General features: G+C 34.7%; 3 protein-coding genes across 3 annotated transcripts in view; 2 read left to right on the top strand and 1 right to left on the bottom strand.

The window, feature by feature from the left end:
• The window catches only part of LOC132565093 (mutS protein homolog 5-like), a 48,020-nt gene extending 41,354 nt beyond the window's left edge, over positions 1-6,666 (bottom strand). Inside the window, exons 1-7 of the mRNA XM_060229699.1 lie at positions 6,490-6,666; positions 4,392-4,515; positions 3,684-3,764; positions 2,012-2,098; positions 1,760-1,881; positions 1,323-1,432; positions 457-492 (exon numbers count right to left, since the gene is read on the bottom strand). Of these exons, the coding sequence (XP_060085682.1) occupies positions 457-492; positions 1,323-1,432; positions 1,760-1,881; positions 2,012-2,098; positions 3,684-3,764; positions 4,392-4,515; positions 6,490-6,666 (737 nt within the window). The remainder of the gene's footprint in view (positions 1-456; positions 493-1,322; positions 1,433-1,759; positions 1,882-2,011; positions 2,099-3,683; positions 3,765-4,391; positions 4,516-6,489) is intronic.
• A 5,336-nt stretch (positions 6,667-12,002) lies between these two features.
• Positions 12,003-13,853, top strand: LOC132565061 (transcription factor Jun-like). Its single transcript, XM_060229665.1, has one exon. It carries the CDS (start codon positions 12,228-12,230, stop codon positions 13,098-13,100), a length of 873 nt encoding a protein of 290 aa, XP_060085648.1. The 5' UTR covers positions 12,003-12,227; the 3' UTR covers positions 13,101-13,853.
• Positions 13,854-20,714: 6,861 nt separating this feature from the next.
• Positions 20,715-26,459, top strand: LOC132565100 (uncharacterized). The gene is made up of 3 exons (XM_060229708.1): positions 20,715-20,880; positions 24,601-24,777; positions 25,409-26,459. The coding sequence occupies exons 1-3, from the start codon at positions 20,715-20,717 to the stop codon at positions 26,407-26,409; spliced, it is 1,344 nt and encodes a 447-aa protein (XP_060085691.1). The 3' UTR covers positions 26,410-26,459.
• The last annotated feature ends 1,023 nt before the right edge of the window (positions 26,460-27,482 follow it).

The following is a 27,482-nucleotide window of genomic DNA, read 5'->3' on the forward strand; positions in this document are numbered from 1 at the left end:
CATATATCTGGTTGTTTTATTATTATCCAGCCACTACTAATCAGGTCGTGCGACTTCATCATATATCTGGTTGTTTTATTATTATCCAGCCACTACTAATCAGGTCGTGCGACTTCATCATATATCTGGTTGTTTTATTATTATCCAGCCACTACTAATCAGGTCGTGCGACTTCATCATATATCTGGTTGTTTCACTATTTCCCAGCAACCATTTATAAGGTCATACAACCTCACCATATATCTGATTGTTTTATTAGTATCCAGCCACTACTAATCAGTTGGAGCTGCATCTCAAACATTAGAATATTATCTGAAAAGTACATGTATAATCTAGTTATGGTTCTGTAGCGTAAACAAAGCAGTTGAAAATAATCTTTTTTTTTTTAATTTCATTTTTACATAAGCTAGCCTCATTTCTACAAGAGACTCACTATAATTGCTAGTAAAGGCTTACCTAAATGCAGTGTCGTCTAATACCATTTGATCACCTCTGAAAAATAAGACATCTTTATATTTTCAAAATTATAAGGAAATGGTTCCTTTCAGAAACATTTTGTCTCAAAAGTTCAGAATTTATGAAAGAACAACTAATACAAAACCCAATAACTGATGTCTACGACAGAGAATTAATTTCTTACAATGAGAAACACCTTAGATCTAGGAAAGGTGATAAGTGATAGTTAGAAACACTTCAGTTCAATGATAGGTAAGAACTAGGTCTTGTGATAATTTAGTGAGAAACACCTCAGATCTAGGACAAATGAGAATTTACAGCGAGAAACACTTCAGATCTAGGTCAGGGGATAACTTACAATGAGAAACACCTCAGATCTAGGTCAGGTGATAACTTACAATGAGAAACACGTCAGTTCAAAGATAGGTAAGAACTAGGTCTTGTGATAATTTAGTGAGAAACACCTCAGATCTAGGACAAATGAGAATTTACAGCGAGAAACACTTCAGATCTAGGTCAGGTGATAACTTACAATGAGAAACACGTCAGTTCAAAGATAGGTAAGAACTAGGTCTTGTGATAATTTAGTGAGAAACACCTCAGATCTAGGACAAATGAGAATTTACAGCGAGAAACACTTCAGATCTAGGTCAGGTGATAACTTACAATGAGAAACACCACAGATCTAGGTCAGGTGATAACTTACAGTGAGAAACACCTCAGAACTAGGTCAGGTGATAACTTACAATGAGAAACACCTCAGATCTAGGTCAGGTGATAACTTACAATGATAAACACCTCAGATCTAGGTCAGGTGATAACTTACAATGAGAAACACCTCAGATCTAGATCAGGTGATAACTTACAATGAGAAACACCTCAGATCTAGAACAGGTACACCAACAACAGTATCTTCCAACTCCACACCAATCCTCATCTTCTCAAGGTACTTCAGTAAACCTCCTGTGGCTCTCACCTGTAATGGCTTAATCTATGTATACAATAGCATGGTCATATACAAGTACAAAACAAAATGGTTGAATACATGTACAGGTTCACATTTTCAAATTTACATGTGTAATGTGCAATAAACTTAAAATCCATGCTTTTTACCATAATGTGTGCTCATAGCATCATACATGACTACCCAAAACCACATTCAGAATTGAAATTATTGGAATACAGTAGCAAGATATCCTTAACTGATCAACATATTTTCATTTAAAAACTTCCAATATTCAGCAATACAAGCTAGGTGTCACCACCTGACAACATCTCAATGTTTATCTCAAAGCAACAGTACCATCGAAACATTGTCAAAAGGCACAAGTGATGAGAGATAGAGAGTCTTCTCCGTCTCTGTAAAATGTTTGGGGATGGAGGGCAGGTCTAGATTTAGAAGCCTTCTTTTACAGATGTCCAAACCTGAAAAATCAAAATCACCCATAGACAAACAACTGAATCAATGTACTAAGGCAAAAGTCAACAAGATTAGGTGGTTTACTGATGATGTCAAGTTGACAGAAAGATGAGCACTCCATGGTATCATACTTACTGAAGTCAACACTGGGAAGTAGCTTTACCACATCTGGCTCTGATCTCTGATCAGCATCTGTATCCTCCTTGTCAAGCTTGGGAACCACTGCAAAAGGTAGAAGTCAACAATTATTATAAATCTATAAAACTCAGTTATCAGGGGCCATTGTAGCACATCATTTTCAAACACAGGAAAGTATTTACCTCCGGTAGCATCATAATGTGTAACATATCTAGAAACTATTTATTTCTTGGAAATAGACTATACTCAATTCTGCTATCTGAACAGGAAATTGTCAGATTTTCAGGTACAAACATAGTGTAAAATAATAAATTTTTTTGGGGCTACATTTTTACAAACTTATCCAATCAATTCTGTTCTAACATAAATGGGTCCTCGGAGACCAATGAGACAGGATGTTACTATTCTAACAAATGCCTCGATGACATCAATACAGTAGTTGGAGGCAAGCTGTGTTTTGAAATACAGCCATTGCTTGAATGTCTAGGGTATGACTTCACTACCCATCTGGATTTAGTTATGGATCTTTCAAGGTTAGTTTATTGGTTGTCATGTTGAGCCTGCCCAGGTTTTAGATAAGAGGACATATTTGTTGTCAAATCATGTGAATCCAAAGCTGGCAAAACATCCCTAAACTCTCAATCAACAACAACATTGTCATCTTTCTCCAGCCAGGGGAGACTATCCATGATAGCTTTTGTAATGTACACATTATTATTGCTTTCAGGAAGAGGTCCTGCTGTGTCTAGACTGTAGTCATCAGACAGGGATATGACCCTGAACGTCAAACAGTTCCGCTTCTTCTGGCCACAGTAGGAGATTCTCTCAAACTTATGATCAGAACTATTAGGAATAAATATATATGTACTGTCAGGTATGACAGTCACCCGCTGGCAGTGTTGTGTTCCAAAATATTTTCTGTTATTCACATCCAAGGAACAATGATTATTTTTATTTTTGCTTTTACTATGGGATGAAATGTATTTTGATATACTGGAAATTGACATGTTAAATAGAGTTAAACACTGTTTCCGTGATATGTCTGTCTTCATTTTTACCCAAAACAACCGTAGTGCATCCTCATGGTTGTGAGTGTAAACAACCAGTCCAGGCATTACAATCTGCATCATCCAGATAGGAGAAGCACAGAGTAAAAGAAGACTGCTTTGATAGCATATGTGATATCTACTAGAGATCATTGATGATTTCCTTTGATCTGGAAGGTAGCTGGGAAGTCAACTCTTTCATCAGTGCAGATTTCAATGTTAGGGTTAAGATCTTCCCTATAGGATGATGTGAACAAATATGTGAGGACCAAGGACACTACAACTTGTGATGAAAGATGAATGCTTTGTGCACTTGGGCAATATGGTGGATTATGGTCAAGCTCCATTGGATGAAAATGGCTGACAATTATATTTTCAATCTCGGCTTGCTGTGACCTATAACTTAATTAATGAGTTTTTTTTAATTCATATCATCCTTTATTTTAAGATTTTGATTTATATCAAGCTACACCATGGAGAACAGAATAAATGTTTAGCTGATATACAGCCAACAACATACTAACACTTGTCAAAACACAGAATATTTTCTATATAAATGATATCTTACAGTCTTATCTAACTATTTACATAGCAATAGATAATACTTATTATGAAAAACTTACAGAGTGCCTTCAATGTTTTTATCAAACGTTCATCCTGCTTTGTACCAATAACCACACAAACTGGCGGGATCTGTCTCATCACTGAAAACATTATCAAACAATATACATGTACAATGATATCATACAGCTTTGGCACATATGTTCAATTGAAAAAAATAAAAAAATCTCTTCATGTTTTGTATAACCAGTGGCTGGGAAGTCTCTATTCCAAAAGCTGAAAATGTCTCCAAGACATGAATTCCCCTACTGGCAGGCATGTAAGAATAATTGTTTAATGAATTTTCATGAATTGTAAAATTTGACCTTTGACCCTTTATTTTTCACCAATGAAAACCTTAATATGATTGGTGTAGCACTTGATGATGTGATTCGGTAAATATGAATCAAATCTGCTGAGTGACTCTCAAGATTAAACATTTATCAGGGATGGGACAGGATGGGACAGACAAACATGGGTAGCTTTATATATTTCTGTATATCCACTCCCTCCCAATCCACGAAAAAATACGGTATGAGAATATCCAACTTTAATTTGTATCTTTAAAAGAATCCTGTAAACGCAAAAAGGGATATTCTCAATACATAGAGAAACCGTTTGATTAAACCTTGATATCAAAGGATATTGGGTACAAATTTTCCTTGAAGAAAACATCACTAAAACAAAATGTATAGTTATGACTTTCTGTTTAAAATCAAATAAGGGTTTACCTCTCTTCAGCATGGTGAATTCATCTGATTCCACTGTGTCTAACATCATGTATATCTGTGTAGTATCTATATCATAGTAAGCCAGTCCTAATTTCCCTGCCTGCCACACCACACCCATATACACCTATCAACAAAACCAGCATTATTTGATATGGTAACACTCATATACAATTTGTAAAGCTGTGAACATTTCAAAGACATCATAATATACGATTGCATACCTATCAACGAAAAACAGCAATATATTAATATTTTAACACACCAGTGTACACCTTTCAACAGAAACAGCATCATATTAACATTTTAGTATACCAATGTACACCTGTCAACAAAAACAGCATCATATTAACATTTTAGTATACCAATGTACACCTGTCAACAAAAACAGCATCATATTAACATTTTAACAAACTGATGTACATCTATTAACTTAAAAAACATGATCTCAACAAAAACATAATATCTTAGCATTACAGTCTAGGTGTTTGTCAACTGACATCAATTGGTCAAAAACAGAAAACATTGTGAAAATCAAGTTGTAAAAAAGGTAAGTGATAGATGGTGGATATTACCTTCATGTTGTGAGTATATATTTCATGTTATTGATGATACTTTTGAGTACTGAAAATTGTGATAATCTATTTTGGATCGACAATGTAATTACTATTACTGGACAGTTGAGTATAACCCATAAAGTTGTATCAGAGTTATAACCATTATTGATGGACAGTTAAGTACTGCCCTGTGAAGTTGTATCAGAGTTATAACCATTATTGATGGACAGTTAAGTACTGCCCTGTGAAGTTGTATCAGAGTTATAACCATTATTGATGGACAGTTAAGTACTGCCCTGTGAAGTTGTATCAGAGTTATAACCATTATTGATGGACAGTTAAGTACTGCCCTGTGAAGTTGTATCAGAGTTATAACCATTATTGATGGACAGTTAAGTACTGCCCTGTGAAGTTGTATCAGAGTTATAACCATTATTGATGGACAGTTAAGTACTGCCCTGTGAAGTTGTATCAGAGTTATAACCATTATTGATGTACAGTTAAGTACTGCCCTGTGAAGTTGTATCAGAGTTATAACCATTATTGATGGACAGTTAAGTACTGCCCTGTGAAGTTGTATCAGAGTTATAACCATTATTGATGGACAGTTAAGTACTGCCCTGTGAAGTTGTATCAGAGTTATAACCATTATTGATGGACAGTTAAGTACTGCCCTGTGAAGTTGTATCAGAGTTATAACCATTATTGATGGACAGTTAAGTACTGCCCTGTGAAGTTGTATCAGAGTTATAACCATTATTGATGGACAGTTAAGTACTGCCCTGTGAAGTTGTATCAGAGTTATAACCATTATTGATGGACAGTTAAGTACTGCCCTGTGAAGTTGTATCAGTGAAATAACCACTATTGATGGGCGGTTGAGTATTGCTATTTGAAATTAGGAATACTGTATTAGCGTTATAACTATTATTGATGGACAACTAAGTATTTGTCTGTGAAGTTGTGAGTATCCGGGTGGTACATGTTTGTGTGATAACTAATTGATGGATGGTGGAGTACTTCCGGAGCCAGCAGGACAATTTCCTACTTCCCCTGGCCGAATGCCAGGGAGGACACACACGAGTGTCCTCAGGATGTCTGTTTCCCCTGATTGAGGCTCCAACTTCCTGTCAGCTCTTCAATGCTTGGTAGTGATTATATTAAATGAGCCGAAGATGATGAAGATTAAATTTTCTTTACTTAGTGGGGCTTTTGATAAATCCTTATTTGAATCTAGTACCATTCCATAAATAATAAGTTTTGCTTCTGTGCAATGATCACAACTTATTCACAATACTCTGCACAAACTAATAAGATGTATTCATTTTCAATATTCTTCATTCTTAAAGAAATGGTCTTGAACCCTTCAACTATACACAGATGTGTATATCATTGTTTTCCCTATGTGTTCTTTCTCATTTCACCTAAGTATACAGGCAGGCACAATATTTTACTTGTAGATCTGAGAACAAAAAAGTCTTTTGATCACATAGTTGACACAGGAAATCAGATTATTTGTACTCTGTGACCTCCTGATATAGTACCTGTTGTTCATCTTGTGCCATTTCGTCCTGGACATTTTTATGAATTTGTCGGACTTGGTCGAGTTGAATGTCCTCATCCTCTGTGTGCATTCCAACACTTTGATCTGTCTGCAGAGACTCAGAGCTGACAGACGGCCCAGCTCCATATGTTTTTGTACTTGGAGTGCTTGCAGACATTGTAGCTCGAAGTTCTTATAGATATCAATACCAGAGCTTACTGTAAGTACAAAAAAAAAAAAAAATTGAAATCAGATTTACAACAATACCAGTATTCATTAAAGTGCAAAAGAAAACTATCCTGTATAAAAAAAGTCATTTAAGTTTATTTTACAGCTATCAAGTATCTTAGGTATGTGTTTCAGCGCAAGGTGATCCAGTTCAATACATCTCTTCCTCCTTATCTCTCCCCTCTAAACATTCCCCCAGGTTCTGTCCTCCTGCCCATTATAGCAAAAGTAAAGAATAATGACCACAAGAGCTGTGAAAACTGAACTGATTGTCACATACAAAATAGATAAGTTGGATAAAAATTGATCACTTGATTATGTGCTCTGTGAAGGTCACATCCTGTAAATCATGTTTACTTCTTTTGTTTATACCTTAAAAAAGTAAGTTATAAGGACAGCTTAATACATGTTGTCTTCCTGCCCCACCTCATCCTAAAAAAACAATTGAGCCTTTAAGCTAATATAGTGTATATCTAGGGAAAGAACTTTATTTCTAAGTATGATTTTAATTAAGTACAGCTACCTACCTTATCTCTTTTTTCTGGGGAGACTATGTTAAGAAGAGACTTTCTGTTAGAAGTAGCTTGAATCAAATATTTACTAAGATTTCTCAAACTCTTCACATCTTTGCAGGACAATAGTTATATTAATTTGAAGACAGATGGACGATGGAAGTAATAGTAATACATCAAACAACCCATAAGGTGTTTTCCATTCATATTTGTCATTTCACTATTATACTAATTATCTCAAGTTAAAGGGGCTAATGTAAAATCTCCAATTCAGACTTACTATCAGAAAATGAAATAAATATTGTCATAGATTTTTTTTTTTTCAAACTAGAATATATATGTGGTGGACTTGGGAATAATGTAGACAAATTGTAGACCAGAAAAGGCTAGTATTCCCCCAGTGGTATGTTTTCCCTTCTGAATATCAACTAATTCCCCATTAGGAAAATATACCAAAAACTTGGGGAAATTTCCCCAAAACAGAGAAAACTTTCCCCAAAACAGAGCTAATTAAATATATTTTTACTTAACATGTTTTCAACTCATGCTATCAAGAAAACAAAATGTCAATATCTTCCAGTATGTTGTATAGTTTTACCCTATCCCCCTTATGAAATCCTTCCATTTCTCAAAATAAACTAAAATTCCCCAACTTCCACAATGGGTAGTATTCCCCAAATTCTAGATTAATCCACGACTCATCATCAGACTTGGGCATATTTCAACATAAATATGGTACATAGAAACAAAGTTTAGTGAGTATATGCACATTATGCAATGTCATGTCTACAATTGTCACATCCGTAATTAGTCCAAAGGGTTCTAATTTTCTATTCACAATTTTATTTTGCCTTAGTCGCTAACTGATATTGCAACCAAGATGAAATAAAATTCCAGAGATTGTCAGAACCCTTTCAATTTATCTGTAATATAATTAATTAATTACAAGTTTTTTTCTTCTGACTTTTGAAACATGTAATTCAAATTCATATCCTACAACATACCCAGGTAATAAAATTTCTCATGGTCTATGAAAATATAAACTGTATCATTTTTTACATACCACAACTACACACTAAAGATTATCACAGCTACCGAGAACTGAACATTACAATTAAAAAAAACAGCATCCAAATCTGGATTCCATAGTTTAATAATGGTTTGTGTCTTGCCAAGCTAGGCTAGGCTCAATTTTTCCTTCAAAATAATACCAATTTTTCTCAACCAAGATATTCTTTGTACCATTAATCACTAACATCTTGTCTTATATGTACATGGTATGTATCTTTATGTCAAAATCAGATGAGAATTGAAATAGATCACAGCACAATTTGTCAAAATAGATTTCAATCAATTCAATCAGTTTATTAATTTCAGTGTCAAATATACGATAAAATTTCGTCCTAAAAAGTATATTACTGACCGGTCATGACTTATTAAAACGCGGTAACTAAATTAAATGATACTGTACACTTGAAAGGTAATAAAACAAGGCTTTTAACATACTATTGAAAATGGTAGAGAGTCAAGAAATGTGTTACATGTTTTAACAGCTACCAAACGAAGACAAATTTTAATTCAAATTAACAATTAATTGACTCTGTAAAAGAATTCAACAAGGTTTTTACTTTAACTCAACCCCTGATTCATCATCAACTTATATAATTGCTACATTTTTTTTACTTTTAACGAAATTGTGAGAAAATCAATATTTGACATATAACAAAATATTCAGACTATCAGCAAGCCATCTATTAAACTCTACTTCTCCCCTCAGGACATTCATAAGTACAGGTAGTTTAATACATTAAGGTAAGACAGCTAAAACATGAACTGAAATCTAGAAAGATCAAAACCAGCAGTGATTAATTGATGCTATGATATTTCCAATAAGCTAAAATGACAACCCACATCAACTCGGGCAAAGTAATTGTATCCAAGGAGATTAAATGGGTGATTACAATCCACGTAAACCCATCAATCAAATAATATCTGACTGCCCTTGAAGAAAGTTTAATTCACTTAAATGTTCTGATATTGGATAATATCTAATTACAGTAATATCCTGAACAAAATCTAAGCTTAATGACCCCAAGCATCTTTTTTATTTAAACTTAACACTTAGTATCCAATGCTATGTTTTAAACAAAAGTGCTTCAGAGGGCAGAACAATATACATAATTTGAATTGAAAGAACTCCTTTTAAAATAAAACTATATATTGTTCATTCATTCTGACAACCATTAGTGGTGATTCTGTCTTTCTCTACCACTTTCAGTTGATACTTTCATTCAAGTTCAATATCCATCAAAGTATGCTAAAAATGTATCTCTATCTTACAGTATCCCTGACACAAGTTTAATTCACACTTTAAAATACAGATGAAGTGATGATCTATTACATCGGTTTTGATGATTATCATTATTAAGGAAAAATTAGTGTGAAATCGCAACATCTTTTCCTTCAGGAAATAAGGACTGAAATTTAAATCTTGAAGCAGAAACGGTACAGAAGTTACTGAGTTGTCAGTCAGTTACATATATTACTGGTTCCAGTACATATTTCCTTCTACCTAATAATTAAAGGTCATTTTACTTCAATAAAGCATCTATTGTTTGAAATGAGCTTCAATTTATTTGTTCTATCAACTTTTTTCAGCTGTCTGGAGTCAATGAATTCAGACTATTTTGTATTATGATACATTAGCTTCTCCAGTGTAAATAACATGAACCCAATAGGTGAACTTAAACCACTCTATCTATAACATAATTAGGTTTCTAATCCACGTAAATTTAACACCTTCAACAAACCCACAATATTTAGATCGGTTATATTCAGCTGATTATGAAATCATGTTTTCAAAATAACAGAAGCAGATGGCTCAAAATATAATCTATCAACACTGTATAGCAGTAACAGTATTATTTATTTTAATATTCAAAGACTTTCAACAGCAAACATTATTATCAAAAGCATTGTTAAGCTTTGCCAGGACGGTATTTATCTCAACAGACCCAAACAATACCAGATTGGTTTGTTTACAATCATGACCTACATAGTTTTTGAGGCATGGCCAGGATGACTCATCAGCTAAAAATACAACATTGCCTCATGCTTTGGAAAATCCCATACACTGTCTCTCCTAGAGCAGATCAGGTGATACTGTTGAACTGGAGCCAAATCGATACACCGAACATGTGATGATGTGGTCTTAAAACCGATGTCACCAAAATGTTTGTAAATAGAGAAGGGACACAGTGCAATGATTGTTTATGTATCTCAAATATAAATGCCAAGTACTTTTCCATATCTGTTTTGTATTACAGTTGTATATTTGCAGGTAATCCTAAACTTTCATTAATTTATTTCATTTGTAACTGTTTCGATTTATCATTGACCCTTATCAATCTTGTTTATATTTAATTTATTTTCAGAAATAAATATGACAAAAAAGCTTAACTTGAAAATTAATTTACTGCCCTGTCATATTGTTTTCATGCGCTCAACGTTATTGTTATTTTCACAAATAAATATAACAAAAAAGCTTAACTTGAAAATTAATTTACTGCCTTGCCATATTGTTTTCATGCCCTCAACAAACAGCTGTCACGAACAAAATATGTAGGGATCTTTTGTAAATTCCTACAACAGCTCAACACCTTACAGAATTTATCCAGTTATACCTGGCTGTAATTTATCATTGTGTTATCTCTACATTTATGACAATGCCTGTTATTTGCGGTCTTATTGGAGATTTATTAAAATCATAAATCTATATAAATATTTGTACAAATTAATTGTCACATTATTTTTACCATTTTTTCATATTTTAGGAATATTTCAGAAAGCCTGTGGACACGTCACAAATGGTCAGTCTGTTTCACAAAACCTGGGGTTTCTTTTATTATTTTCATTATATACTGTCGGGGACGTTAATATATACGTCCCTGATACTGTACAGTACTGTACTTGAAGGCGTTATCGCGAACGTATATATTAAGCATCGAAACTGTTTTCTGGGCTGCAAATTTAACTTTTGTTTAGAATAAATAAGTTTAAAAGTATATATTATACGTGTAAGCCCATATGTCCTTGATAAGTGTTTTGTACATTCTTTCAGTTCTAATTCCATATTATCAATCAACATCTCCTATCATCGAACAAAAATAGCCTATCCTTCCAACCTCAGTGACAGCTCATCGTTAAACTGGAATTCCCCTTTCTGACAACGTGGCGTTTGCGCCAAAATCTTGGAATCGTTTCAAGCACGTGTGTGTACATAATACATTGCATGATTAGAGCATTGCTTACAAAAAACGTATCTACAACTAAAGTGTTGGTAGATATTCTTCGAGTACTCCCGATTCAAAACATTCACTAAAATGGTAGTTTTCAATTTAAACCACTGGTTCTATTTTCTTTGTGGACTGCTGATCCAGTCTACAGCTTTGTTCCATATATGGATATAATACTACGCAATATTTACTACGTCATGAAAACGTCCATTTTTAAGCAGGTGCTTGCATCCCATAATATTTGTCGTTACTATTATCAACAAATAATAACCAATCGTTGAACGCAGACATTCACTCTGCTCTCTCGGATTTTATGATAAAAGTAGTAGAAGAATTCGAGGACTCCGAATGAGATTTTATAAATTCGGTGATGATCTCATAGGCAGCCAATCAAAATTGTTTCTAGTGATGTCATTTTATTTTTGGCTGGGTGAGTCATTCAGTATAAATATGAGACGAGAGGCCGTTGGAAGCCATACCACATTTTGCCAGTGAGAGAAAACTTTGAAAAGGTGCGCTGAAACAAGAAGAAAGTTTGCGAAGTGACTCATCACTGTGTCTATATTTCTACACATGGTTGGCTTGAAGTATTAGTCACCAATTGACAGTTCGGGAAATACGAATATACTGTTGTGAATCAAGATAAACAACTTTAATTTTGTAGGGGAGAAAAAAAAACTTTCAAAACAACGGACTATCGAACAATGGAAACACATGATACAACCTTTTATCCCGATCACGGAATAAGCGGTTTGAAGATGGAGAACCAAGTAGTAAGTCAACTTAAAAGAAAAATGACTCTCGATTTTGATTGCAATTCAACTCCTAAATCAAAACAAATGAAAATGGGGAATTTGTTACAATCCCCGGACTTAAATATGTTGAAATTGGCCTCGCCAGAATTGGAGAAAATGATAATTCAAGCTAATGGCATGGTGACAACCACACCCACACCAACTCAGTTTCTTTTCCCTAAATACGTGACAGACGAGCAGGAGGCGTACGCCAGGGGGTTCGTTGAGGCGTTAGCCCAACTCCATGGTACTACGAATCCAGATGATGAAAACGATAATGATCAAGAGGATGGATTTTCTGGGTCCGAATCTGACACTTCGTCTTTATCAACGGTTAGTAAATCAACGTACTCCCTCCCTACAACGTCTACACTGACCTCCCTGAGTACTACTACCACCCTCCCCGGGGGTATCGTACACATCAACCAGAAACAACCCACTCAGGGAACGGTCAACAGGTTCAGAACCAAGGAGGAACCGCAGACAGTCCCTAGTTTTGGATCTTCACCACCACTTTCTCCAATTAATATGGAGAGTCAGGAGAGAATTAAGTTGGAGCGGAAACGTGCAAGAAACAGGGTGGCAGCCAGAAAATGTCGTACACGGAAACTTGAGAGGATTTCTCGATTGGAAGATAGAGTGTCAGACTTGAAAGGACAAAATTCAAATTTGGCTTCAACAGCCTCATCACTCAGGGACCAAGTGTGTAAACTGAAGCAGCAAATTATTGAACATGTCAGCAGTGGTTGTCAGATAATGATGACAAACTCTCTGAATTTCTGAATGTGCCTTCCAGTGTGTGGACTAAAGAACTTAATTGTGTTCGAAAAACATTATGAAAGTTGATACGTACATTTTAAAGTTTTTATTCTGATAATATTTTTCTGTATTAGTGCAGTAAATTACTATAAATTTAATATTAAATTCAGAACAAAAACTTTGATAATAACCTATCGACTTGAAGACAGAATTTTGCCAGTGCCAATTGTGTAAACATGAATGTGATGCAGGTCGATATTGTTTGCGTTGTCTCCAAAAAGGTTTCTGTTTTATCCCAATTGTCACATTCTTCGAAGATGGATCTTTTTTCTTTTTGTAAAGATAAAATCATTTGGTTCATTGATAAGTAATGATAACATGATTCGAAAGCACAGTACTTCCTTCACGTTCTTGTAGAATTGCATTTAAAGTGCTTAATAATGTACATGGGTTAATATAGGTACAAGGGATGGGAGATATTTACTTTGGAAGAAGTGATAGAAAGGTAAATTAGAGAACTATTTCCAAGACTGCAAATTGTGATATTGTTTCATTATCAGTTTATGCCTCATTACCAGTCAAGTCTTGTAAATAACACATTTATTATTGTTCATAGGTATAGTGTGGATCACCGGGTTTACATCACAATACCTTTGTCATTGTATTATGAAATCATTATCATGTTATTACAAAGATTCATTCAAATCAAAGCTTTGTATGTTATTTTGCATAATTTAAAACTTTTATATAAAATTAAATGTTGATATTTTTGCAGAATTCTTTTCTGTGTTTTTTTTAAATGGTTGCGTGTGATAAGAGAAATGATGTATTGTATGTGTCTCGGATGTGGTGTAACCTCTATGATCTTTCAAATCTAGATCCTCAGCTTAAAATATGTAATATCAAAAAAAAACCTTTTATTTTCAGAAAAATTTAAAAGTTTGATATCAAGATTCTTTTTTACTAACGAGGTTACACCACCGAGGCCATTTAAGATCGGTAGACCAGTAACAATGAATATCAGAATTCTGATTGCTGGACTGTGGGAAGACAAGGACTCTATGACAATATGCATTTCTTAATTTAAACTGACTGGAAACTGACTGCTGCAGCATTGAAAGCTAACTTGATGACAAAAACAAATTTGAATTATGCAGACACCAGTTTAATGACTTTAAGAATTTTTCTATCAGGAATGGTTTATGACCTGACTACACATCTTTTTAACTAAAACAAAATACTAGTTTGATACACAATCTCCAATAATACAGCAATACTGTGTTATTTTGAGGTATCGCATACTGAAGGGAGCCATGTATTGGATTGGTGACATATTAATATCTGTGATGTTAACAATTTTAGGTTAGAATGAAACTTACCAGACTGATTATCAAGGTTGGATGCTTTCCTGATGTTATATTGGTTATCTTTTGAACTAATTCAAATATTCTGCTGTAGTTCATTACATTTCAATTTAGGTGGTTTCCAGATTTACCATGCAATGATGATGTCCTATAAATAGGATGGGAATTCCCAGCAATAGTCTAATGATGTGCACTTTCAGATTTTGTAAAATATATATTCACTTGTTTGTGACATTCGACAGAATTATCTACATATGTATTTCTTTCATAATCTCGGCTACCTTCTGTGTTGTTTCTACAGTCAGACTGACATTAGGTTACATGCTATTTATTTCCCTCAAATGTGATAGGGAGATGGGACGGAGTCTTCCAGTACACAATTACACATGTACATGTTCAGACATGAAATTCTGCCCAAAGTCTCCCATGTTCCACCAAAATGACAGCCTGCACAGCCATGGACTGAGGTAATTCAGTGCTCATCGTGCATGTACCGAACACACTCTATAAATGCATATGTAAATTACCTTCGAATTAGCATTGTTTTCAACTATGTTAATTTTAGTAATAATAATTGCATGCATGCATAGCAAGTCTATAATATTATCATAATGAATTTTAATTCACTTTAGCATTATCCACTGCATGATGGAGTGCCTCGAGTTAATTTAGATACCTGCACCAGCTGGCCCCAACATAAATTTAATGATTTTTTTAGTATGCCTCTTTGCTACAAACATGTCGAGAGATGACATATACAAGGTTGTTTTATTTAACAATGCATATCGTCTGATTTGATGATCTATCAGTGGCCCCAGCTTCACGAACTTATGATTACCCATAGAAAAGCATTACATAAGGCAAGGACTTTTTATTTTCTATGGTAGTTAAGATTTCCTTAATTTAAAGGAGATACATGAAACTGGGGACTGCTACCTACACCACAGGACCTCGTTTCTACAGAACAGTGACAAATAACTAACTTCCGGCATGACCTGAAGTTTATGGGTATGTCCTATTTTGCTAGACTTTTAACAGTCTTTCAACAATCAACAGAAAAGAGCTCCTGTGCATTACCAATCTAGATCAAAAGGTATGGAGGAGTGTCATGGGAAGTCGGTCAAAGTTGACGGAGACCACGGATATTCCCAGATTAACTTGTATTTGTTTATTGGACAAATTACCTACGTCAAACAAATATCTGGTCACATGTACGTCACAAGATGTCCGGAGGGGACATGTATCTTCATTTGACTTCCTGGTCACATGTCCGCGTGTGTTTTGCTTTCTTATTACCATATATACATAAATGTAAATATTATTTATCAAACGATGTGTTACAAGAATTAAGATTGCACGTCACAATTCTATCAGTGGGTGATGATAATTTGTAGTTATTCGGATATTATCTTAGTTAAATTACCGTGACCAAACACTTATTTTATTGCAGTTAACTTTACCACAGACTTCATAATATTGTTCCTATATTTAATACTTTTAAATGAATCATAGTTTTCCAATGCTACCTTACAAAGTGACCAAAGTTATCAGCTCTCTTCTTACTAAATAGTGTTCACAATCCATTTTTTATACATTCTCAAGCAAATCAAATATGTTATTTTAAATACGTGCTATTTTCTAAACGCAATATCGACATGATCATGTGAATTTAATCAAACTCACCTGCAATGTTACATGTTTTTATATAAAACTATATCAAACTTAAATATGGTTCATAAAAGCGGAATAAACAAATAAACGTGTAAAAGTATTTTATGTAAAGGACACGCCCTTATAAGGCAATCGACGAAAATGAAACCGCTCCATCATGGAGGTGTGTCTGGCATTTTGACCGGATATTGAGTTTACTGAACAAGTCGTTTGAGGATAATCTATATATAGCTATAGCCAAGGGAGGGTTCATATCATCTCCGTACACTAAATCATGACGTATTATTTTAATGTTGCCGTAATTTCATTCTCTTGTTGATTTTAATAACACAAATGACCAAAGTTAACTATGATTTATTGAAAAATGAACTTCTAATACGGTAGGCGGAGTCTGTATTAAAAACATGCTTATTATCCAGGTACCTATTCATTGTACTTAACACTACATATTGTAAAATTTCCAAAAAATATTTCATCACTTCGTGTACAGTCACATGACTATCACGCGATCGTTCAATAAGACTTACCGGAAGTATTTTAGTGCCAACGGTTCTAATTATACACATGATGTAAAAGTAAACACGTGGTCGTTTACACGTATGATATATTAGAGAAAATGCACTATACAAACATCGTATATGTCATTAATCCTTCGTCAACTTTTGAATTACAGCATGTACCTTGTCTTTAAAGTACTGCAAACATGACATATTTTCATTTCGGTAAGAGTAAAGGATGTTGAAGTACGTATGAATAGTTGCTCGTAGTGGGGTAAATAAACACTGACCAGAACAACATTTCACTTTTTTTTTTCAGAGTTTATGAAACAAATCTTTATTTTATGACCAACGGCTGTAGTTAAGGTGGAAGACTGTTACAAAATATTTGTATTATTTATCCGGCCCCTAAAACTATAGCACGCTGCCCCCGGGTGGTTTTGCGTCATCGATCGCTAATCGCTGACAGGTATATCAATTAAGACCGATTTTCTGACAGGCAATCTATATATTGTTTATCATACTTTTTGTCAACAACGTTGAACATTTCCCGGATTCTAGGGTATATACATTCAGATGTACTCGGTGATAAGATAGGTTAGGGCCCCGGGTCAAAAGAGCTACCAAGTCTAACTATCAAAAAAACTTCTCAGTTATATACTTAGGACGTACGTGTATATATATATATATTCATATACACACATGAAAAAAACACGTTACCTACTAAAAATGTCTACATCTGTCCCTGATAACATTTGTATACTTTAAACGTAATTTATTTTGTCCAATAAATCACAAAAAGTTGTATGTCAATACCAATCATTAAAGAAATCAATCAATAAAGTATCGATATGCTTATGTGTTATTTCTCTTCATCTCTGATGCCAAAATTTAAAGATGTTACCAATATAATCGTTCACAAAGGGTTATTTTCATACATAAAATGTGAGTTCAAATTAAAACCCATCTCTTTCGTTACAAAACGATGTCTCTAAGCTCGTCGCACACTTCAATGTAATATCGCCATTTCCTCTACATTTTATGGGAGTGCAATTATTGATTGTCGAGTATGCCCCCATCGCTCTGCGCGTGCAGAATACGCGATATCTCGGTCGTCACGCGCTTCTTAAAATCTGAGAGCGTATGAAGTACGCGCATCTATCGATCGACTTGCACGACAACGTCACTAGCTCATAGTCGACACTAGAATCAAACCTATTTAATATGTATACATGGACGCGAAAAATCAAAGTATTAATGAATAGTATTGAGATAATTATATAGTTCAAATGTGTGTTGCTATGGAAATCTATATTACTGGGATATAAAACAGTATCGTTATGAAGGTGAAACAACGATGTGATGGAAATAACACTGTTGTTACAAAAACGAAAAAAACAAAAACAAAAAATGAAGATGAAACTTATGTTGCAATCAAAATTAAGCTGCTAACAGGCAATTATGGGCCACGAAATGGTGTTCACATGGTGATGAAAATATGTTATGGTGATGGCATTGTGTTGTCATGGGGATGAAATAGTGTTGATAATTATAATGGCGATGAAAATGTGTTGATAATTAGCAAAAATCATTATAATGTGCTGCTGTGACGATGAGCCCACATTATTACGATTTGCTCATTTGATCCCTGTGGAGATCTATGCTCAGGGCTTGATTGGACATAAACAATACATATGGTCTGTTCAGTTTCCTCAAAATATTTCATCTAAGATTATTGCTTTAAACACGAAAATAACTGAAATACACAGGTCAGTAAACCGAAGTCCCTGAACACATGTCAAAGGTTATTACCATTATTAATTAATCAGGTCGTTTCATCTCTTTTCTATTTTTCAAATAGTGTCGCTTACGGTTGACTGGTACAAATCCTCTAATGCTGGGTCACGTGCATACATTTTACTTTCCTGTCATTTCCTTCCTCGTAAGGAACCTCAAAATAATGTCTTAAATATCAAATTCCAATGAACGTCAAAAACGCCGATTGAAAAAAAAATAGAAAAAAAATTGAACGAGTGAAGAAATCAATAATCAATTAAATAAGTATCTTTTATAATATATATACTATATGCTTAACATTATTGTAATAACTAAGTCATGTTTTACAAGCTTATTTACATAATCTATGTCATATCTGAGGCAAAGTTCGGGTACTGATACTGTTATTCTCTTTATTTCCTCCAAAATTGAAGATACATAAATAGAATTAATTAACATACAATCAGCGTATAAAGAAAGATAAAAAAACCATTACAATCTCGTGCAATAAAGGTATATATGTACAATGAGAAGTTAATTGTAATTGATCGGTTCGTAGTCTTTAAACATTCGATAGAAAAATCTTAAGCATGCTATTCTGAAATATTCTTCCTCATCCTTTGACATTTCATAATTCACTGTACCACCTAATAAAATATTTGTTAAGTCAAAATCTAATGAACTGTGTAAATATGCGATAAAATCCATGCCCATCTCCACACACAAATGTCACCAAAATTCATCACGGATCTCATCCGTTGCGTTGCATTGCAATGCAGAATTGTATGTGTTATAACATCATATTATAATATACCACATCAATGACACAATACAGTGGGATCCAACTTACGAACACTGGTGAATAATATTATAATACATTTTATGGATTTATAATACTGAGGATATTTTACCGCCAATTTCCACAGGTAATGCGGTTCAATTTAAGGTGAATAACGAAATAAAAATTGTTTACGGCAATCTAAACTTAAGATTAAAAACTAAACTAAACTTCGCTAGCCAAAATTAATCTAAAACACAAACATCTTCTTTCCCTTTTTTGGATATATTTTCTTTAACTTCAAAATAACACCGCGAGCTTCTATATGTCCGTTTCTTCTGGAATCAAGACGACAGTAAAATTGCATCATATTCGCAGTTATTTTAGATGCTGATCTATAGTCTTTCAGTTAATTTCGTAAGTTTTTTAGTCGATTCAGTTCGTAAAGAGGCTTTGTGTGGGTATTTCTCAAGAGTTTCCGGTAGGTAAAGGGAAATCACTCTCGTATGTAAACAAACAACGAATGCTTACCAACGACATGCAGGATCTGAACCCAAGCAAATATTGGCCAGCCATGAATCGTTCAACTTTCAGTGGCGTTTATCTTGATTAGATATGCACACAACAAAATACATTTTTATTGAATGTAACCTAGAATTATAGTGATAAGTCATACTTTATTCTTAAGCTTGTTAGGTAACGTGTTGTGAACTACATGATCAGCCTGCACTGCATTGGTAAGGTTTCTTGGATTACTAAGTTACATATATATAGGCCTAGGGGTATGCTACAACATCGGTATAGAAAAAGTAACGTTTTTTCATTTGAGTGATAGTTTAGTATATATGTAAGTCTATTACTCAGAAATATACAGTACATTGTATAATCGTGGCCATACATTGAACTGTAATACAGTAAAGTAGTTATGTAACACTTCTGTCTGAGCTTGATCAGTCACAATGATATCAATATTGCAAAGATCACTGACAAGCTGATGGAATCAAATGTTACGTAAGAAAAACATCTCCTTTTGAAGACTTTATCTTCAACAGAGAAAGGAACAATATAACTCAAATTAGATGTTCAAATTGACCATGTATGAATGATCGTTTCTAGTTAATTTGAACATCAAATTTCAATTATATTGAGAAAGAAAATTACTCAAAGTTGAATACATTTAGTCAGGTTGTGAACTAGTCCAAAGGGTTCTGACTATCTCTCTGCAATTATATTTTGTCTTGTCAGAATACTTTGGACTAATTGAGAACATACTTTTTGGATCTACATGTACAGCAATGTGTAATGAGTTTAAAGGATTTGTCTGTAAGGAAAGATACCTTTGAGATTCCCAGGCATCTCACGAGTCCAATGTTGTTACCAATCTGTTAGAGTGGAACTTATCTTTCTTTATGGTATTCAAATATAAGAATAAAAAGGTAAAAAAATCTGCATTATTTTGCTGCACATTTTGTTAGACAAGTAATTAATTGAAAATTAAATTTCTTCATGTTCACAGTGATGTGAGATATTGGGAGCTCTCTTAGAGTTCAGGATGGGAGTAGCCTTCAACAAACCAAAGATCGTGATAGTAAGAAGTAGCTGCCACACAGAAGGTGAAAAAGCTGTTCCTGTTTACACCTACAAACCCTTCCCAGTACATTGGAACAGACCAGCAGGCTCTCTGATAACCAGGGTCAAAGCTGTACCTAATGTCATTGGTCAGTTTTATGTGTTAATCATTTTTTAGCTTGTGCTTTCATTCAGTTTTTCTTTAGCACACACACACACACCTGACAATATTTGGTGGACTGTAACAAGTTTTACAGTAAAACATTTTAAACACGTCATACATCTGTGTAGAAACAAACTTGTCATATTAAACATTTCATACACAACATACATCTGTGTAGAAACATTCATATTAAACATTTTGAAACATTTTCTTTAGGTTGGTAATGTCAATAGAATAGAAGTTCTTATAACATAAGAAGATAAGAGTTTGACGTTTCAATGACTACACAGTCACCTTCATCAGACAAATGACCATTATGGAGCGTACTAGCACTGACGTACGTAGTGTACGAGATGGTATGAATCCACTGACTTTTTCAGCTGCACTTTAATCCTATGTACGCTGAGGTTGATAACGATGTGATTAGAGGGTAAACAGATTGTAGACCAACAAAATACACCAAATGGTGACAATGTACTGTAGTTAATTCAGGTAAGCTTTGTTTAACACTTGGTCATAGATGTGCGAGCGTCTGTGGTCCCCCTCATCCCTATTAAGTATTTGTCCACTGCAGCATATCCAGATGGCTTCTTTAACCAACCGTCTGAAATGGTCTTTTTCCCTGTCGTCTATTTTTGATATTTCCCAGTCAATGCTGTGTGAAATGATCAGTATGTGCAGATTTATTGATCTGTGACTGTGAATGTTTTCGCTCTGATCTTGTGAAGTTTTTGCCTTCTTGGGATTCAAGGTCTTCTTAATTTTCATTGAGTTGGACCCTAAATCTCCTGCCTGTTTCCTCAGGGTGGACTAGGATATTTCAGAGTGTCTTGTGAGGTTTCCTGGCCACTGCAATGCCATGACCACAGTAAACCCTCCGAATTGTTTTTGACAAGCCTTCGATGTGTTTTGTCTCTTAGTCTTTTTGCTTACATCAAATTCATTGTTAACTTTCTAGATTGTTCAGTTAGGGTACCTTCATGTTTTCATGGCACTGTGGATGTTAATTGGTTCTTGTTCTTCTGTGACAATCGTTTCACATCTGTTGAGAAAAAGTCGTACAATTCTGGTGTAAAGGGTGGTGCAATAAGAAGTTGAGGTATTGGTCTGTGTGCATCTTTTTCTATAGACCAACACTGTGATAGTACCACCATCTTTCTTTACCAGAAGTGTATCAAGGAACGGCATAGTGCCATTGATTTCTTCCTCACAGGAGAATTTGATGCTGTTGGTGTTGTCTACGGTATTCATATGCTCAGCCAAATCTTTCTGTGACTTTTACTACTTCCAATATGTCATCAACATACCACCTCCACAGACTGAGTTTGCATCTTTCGTGGACCATGGCTATAGTCTCTTTCTCCAAGTGTTCCATGAATAAGTTGGCCACAATTAGAGACACCGGGCTACCCATAGCTGTGCCCAACCATTGTTGATAGAAGGTATATTGGAAGGCAAAGTATGTTGTTTCATATCAAACATTTCATACACATCATACATCTGTGTGGAAACATTCACATCATATCGAACATTTGATACACATCATACATCTGTGTGGAAACATTCACATCATATCGAACATTTCATACACATCATACATCTGTGTGGAAACATTCACATCGTATCGAACATTTCATACACATCATACATCTGTGTGGAAACATTCACATCGTATCGAACATTTCATACACATCATACATCTGTGTGGAAACATTCACATCGTATCGAACATTTCATACACATCATACATCTGTGTGGAAACATTCACATCGTATCGAACATTTCATACACATCATACATCTGTGTGGAAACATTCACATCGTATCGAACATTTCATACACATCATACATCTGTGTGGAAACATTCACATCGTATCGAACATTTCATACACATCATACATCTGTGTGGAAACATTCACATCGTATCGAACATTTCATACACATCATACATCTGTGCGGAAACATTCACATCGTATCGAACATTTCATAGACATCATACATCGGAAACATTCACATCGTATCGAACATTTCATACACATCATACATCTGTGTGGAAACATTCACATCGTATCGAACATTTCATACACATTATACATCTGTGTGGAAACATTCACATCGTATCGAACATTTCATACACATCATACATCTGTGTGGAAACATTCACATCATCGAACATTTCATACACATCATACATCTGTGTGGAAACATTCACATCGTATCGAACATTTCATACACATCATACATCTGTGTGGAAACATTCACATCGTATCGAACATTTCATACACATCATACATCTGTGTGGAAACATTCACATCGTATCGAACATTTCATACACATCATACATCTGTGTGGAAACATTCACATCGTATCGAACATTTCATACACATCATACATCTGTGTGGAAACATTCACATCGTATCGAACATTTCATACACATCATACATCTGTGTGGAAACATTCACATCGAATCGAACATTCATACAAACATTTCATACACATCATACATCTGTGTGGAAACATTCACATCGTATCGAACATTTCATACACATCATACATCTGTGTGGAAACATTCACATCGTATCGAACATTTCATACACATCATACATCTGTGTGGAAACATTCACATCGTATCGAACATTTCATACACATCATACATCTGTGTGGAAACATTCACATCGTATCGAACATTTCATACACATCATACATCTGTGTGGAAACATTCACATCGTATCGAACATTTCATACACATCATACATCTGTGTGGAAACATTCACATCGTATCGAACATTTCATACACATCATACATCTGTGTGGAAACATTCACATCGTATCGAACATTTCATACACATCATACATCTGTGTGGAAACATTCACATCATATCGAACATTTCATACACATCATACATCTGTGTGGAAACATTCACATCGTATCGAACATTTCATACACATCATACATCTGTGTGGAAACATTCACATCGTATCGAACATTTCATACACATCATACATCTGTGTGGAAACATTCACATCATATCGAACATTTCATACACATCATACATCTGTGTGGAAACATTCACATCATATCGAACATTTCATACACATCATACATCTGTGTGGAAACATTCACATCATATCGAACATTTCATACACATCATACATCTGTGTGGAAACATTCACATCATATCAAACATTTCATACACATCATACTTTTGTATAGAATGTTTAATCATACATTTTAACTTTATAGAAATTTTGAATTAACACAAGCACATGTTTTGTCACCTTTTGAAGTATGTGAATATGACAATTCATCATTTTAGCTGTAGATACAATTCAGAAGCTTTTTTATATGTCATCGGTGACCAATGTGAAGGTCATTTTTACATCATAAAGTTCAGGTGTGATTTTTGCTCGTTATCATTAAGAATAAAATTCCTATTTCTTTTTAATTAAGTAATAGATGATAGAAGCAATTATAACTGAGAAAGATTTATAGCCCTTTCACATGTCGTCTGTGAGTTATAGCAATTAGATAATAAACTCTGTAATTACCTGGTGCCTACAACTCATTAAACCTGGGGAAAAAACTACTGACAAACTGACAAATCATCAATCATAATTACACAGGTGTGGTACCCCTCCTTGATTTAGATTATATACAAGTATATGTACAGTAAAGTCTTTAGATTGCAATAGTACTCTCTTTGTAGAAGAAGAGAATGACTTCTACTGGTGGACAGACTGTGAATTTCTCCCAAACAATGACAGCACTATGGTCACTACCTGCTCAGCATTTACCATACAACCTAACCAGGGACTGACCGTCAGTCGGGCCATTCAGCCTGGCAAGATCTGTCTGTTTGATATGTCAGGAGACAAGAACATTCGTAAGTATATACAGGTCTGTCTAATTTGTCTGGAGATAAAAACATCAGTAAGTATATAAAGGTCTGTCTGTTTAATTTGTCTGGAGACAAAAACGTCCGTAAGTATATACAAGTCTGTCTCTTTGATTTGTCAGGAGACAAAAACATTTGTAAATCAGTATTTACAGGTCTGTCTGTCTAATTTGTCTGGAGACAAAAAAGTAAGTACATACATGTCTGTCTGTCTGAGGTTTTTCATGAAATTTTTGTAACCACTCTAGCAGTGTATGAGGAATTATGATCAAACTTCATAGGGCCACAGTACAATTCTTTGTCACATATATAAAAGTGCAGGAAGGAAAGTTAAAGAAATCTTTTTAAAAAAAGTTGTATCTAATAAAGAGCAACATAAAACAGTTTGAAGAGTCTACAAACCACTTTGTATATATGTTTATAAGAAGAGCTTCAACATCATACATTGCTGAAATACAATATCAATGGACGCCTGTATGATAAATGTATTTGTCACTTACAATTTATATTCAAAGCTTGCTAAAACTGATGTATGAGGTCTACCATTCCACATGATCCAAAACTGAGTATGAAAAGAGTTGTGTTTCGTAACCATCGCCTAATACATTGATATTTTCAGAGTGTTGTTACTATCGTCAAGCATCTGTAGCATCGTTCCCAAAGGTACAGTCATTCCCGGATGGAGACAACATCGTGTACCCCGGCTCTACCAGTGGGGATATCAAAGTGATGTCACTAGAAAGGATGACGTTTCTGAGTCGGGCCCATGATATATACTTTCGGGCGTATAAGTATGTTGCTGTATCACCAAATGGTCGCTACTTCGCCATCATGGCACGAACCAGTAGACAGTTTCAGTATGACTTACTAATATATGACTCAAATCTTATCACTCGGGCAGATAGTATAATAAACTGTTACAAGATAAATCAAGACTTTCAGGGTTCTAGGTTGAACCTTGAACACACTGTATGTAAGTGGTCTCCAGACAGTCTTTATGTGGCTGCAGGGATATCACATGGCCAACTTATAATTGTGTCACGAAAGTCACAGAACTGTGTATGTGATGTTTTCTCGGATGTGATTCCAAGTACAGAGCTCAGCAGAGAGAAAACATTTGATTTTAATCCTATGTCAAATCATCGAATGGTTGCCATAGGTACTAAGAATCGCCTCTTGTACATAATTGACGTACAGGAAGGTATAGTACTGTGTCGGACAGAGGATGTATGTGGGGAACATTCCATTGATGTTGTCCGATTTTCCTGTGATGGTCAATTTGTAGGAGTGGCCCTACATAACTACATGATACAACTGTTTTCTCCAGACACCTGTTGTCTCCTCTATAGATTTAGTATGAAGGACAGTCTTCCATCTCTTCACACCTCCTTTGGACCACATGCCTCCATCCTCAACATCACTTTCACGTCCACTGGAGAGCAAGCTGTTTTAAGTACAGCAGATGGATACATTTCATTCTGGCAGCTGCCACGTAAATTGAACCTTCAGTTTATTTGTAAATCTAAAATTCTGTCTAATGTTAGTCTGGATAAAGTGTCCAGACTAACTCTTCCTTCAAGGTTAAAGGACTATCTTCTGTCACTACCTACCATGTTATAGGTCCAGTCTACTGGTTTACCAAAATAAATCTAGAGGTGTACCAAACTAACTCTACCTTCAATGTTAAAGGACTATCTTCTGTCACTACCTACCATGTTATAGGTCCAGTCTATTGGTTTACCAAACTAAATCTGGAGGTTTACCAAACTAACTCTACCTTCAAGGTTAAAGGACTACCTTTTGTTACATTGTTATAGATCAAGTCTGCTTCACGAGACTTAATCATGGGGTCACCATACTTAATCAGGAGTTTTACTAGACTAAATCTGGGTGTTACCAGACTTAATCACAGGGTTTACCAGACTTAATCACAGGGTTACCAGACTTAATCACAGGGTTTACCAGTCTTAATCTCTCAATTTACCAGACTTAATCACAGGGTTACCAGACTTAATCACAGGGTTTACCAGTCTTAATCTCTGGGTTTTTGCCAGAATGAACAGTATTTATCAAACTTAGTCCCTAGATTTACCAGATTTGAGTTTAGGAGACTTAATCTCTGGGTTAAGCAAACCTGATCTCCCAGTTTACCAGTTTTAATATCTTAGTTTACGGGTTTTAATCTCTGGGTTTACCAGTTTTAATCTCTGGGTTTACCAGTTTTAATCTCTGGGTTTACTAGTTTTAATTTCTAGGTTTACCAGTTTTAATCTCTGGGTTTACCAGTTTTAATTTCTAGGTTTACCAGTTTTAATTTCTAGGTTTACCAGTTTTAATTTCTAGGTTTACCAGTTTTAATCTCTGGGTTTACCAGTTTTAATTTCTAGGTTTACCAGTTTTAATTTCTAGGTTTACTAGTTTTAATTTCTAGGTTTACCAGTTTTAATCTCTGGGTTTACCAGTTTTAATCTCTGGGTTTACCAGTTTTAATTTCTAGGTTTACCAGTTTTAATTTCTAGGTTTACCAGTTTTAATCTCTGGGTTTACCAGTTTTAATTTCTAGGTTTACCAGTTTTAATCTCTGGGTTTACCAGTTTTAATCTCTGGGTTTACCAGTTTTAATTTCTAGTTTTAAGGTTTTTAATTTCCAGTTTTAATCTCTGGGTTTTCCAGAGTTTTAATTTCTAGGGTTT

Source organism: Ylistrum balloti, unplaced genomic scaffold (assembly GCF_031769215.1).
Source record: "Ylistrum balloti isolate Yb309-2 unplaced genomic scaffold, AGI_CSIRO_Ybal_v1 Utg369690, whole genome shotgun sequence".
NCBI lineage: Eukaryota > Metazoa > Mollusca > Bivalvia > Pectinida > Pectinidae > Ylistrum > Ylistrum balloti.

What these genes read in the sequence shown, in the direction of transcription:
- LOC132565061 (XM_060229665.1), top strand. Translation starts at nt 12,228, where the DNA reads ATGGAAACACATGATACAACCTTTTATCCCGATCACGGAATAAGCGGT.
- LOC132565100 (XM_060229708.1), top strand. Translation starts at nt 20,715, where the DNA reads ATGGGAGTAGCCTTCAACAAACCAAAGATCGTGATAGTAAGAAGTAGC. An exon ending in AGCTGTACCTAATGTCATTG is followed by an intron (nt 20,881 to 24,600) that starts GTCAGTTTTATG and finishes CTCTCTTTGTAG; the next exon opens with AAGAAGAGAATGACTTCTAC. An exon ending in GTCAGGAGACAAGAACATTC is followed by an intron (nt 24,778 to 25,408) that starts GTAAGTATATAC and finishes TGATATTTTCAG; the next exon opens with AGTGTTGTTACTATCGTCAA.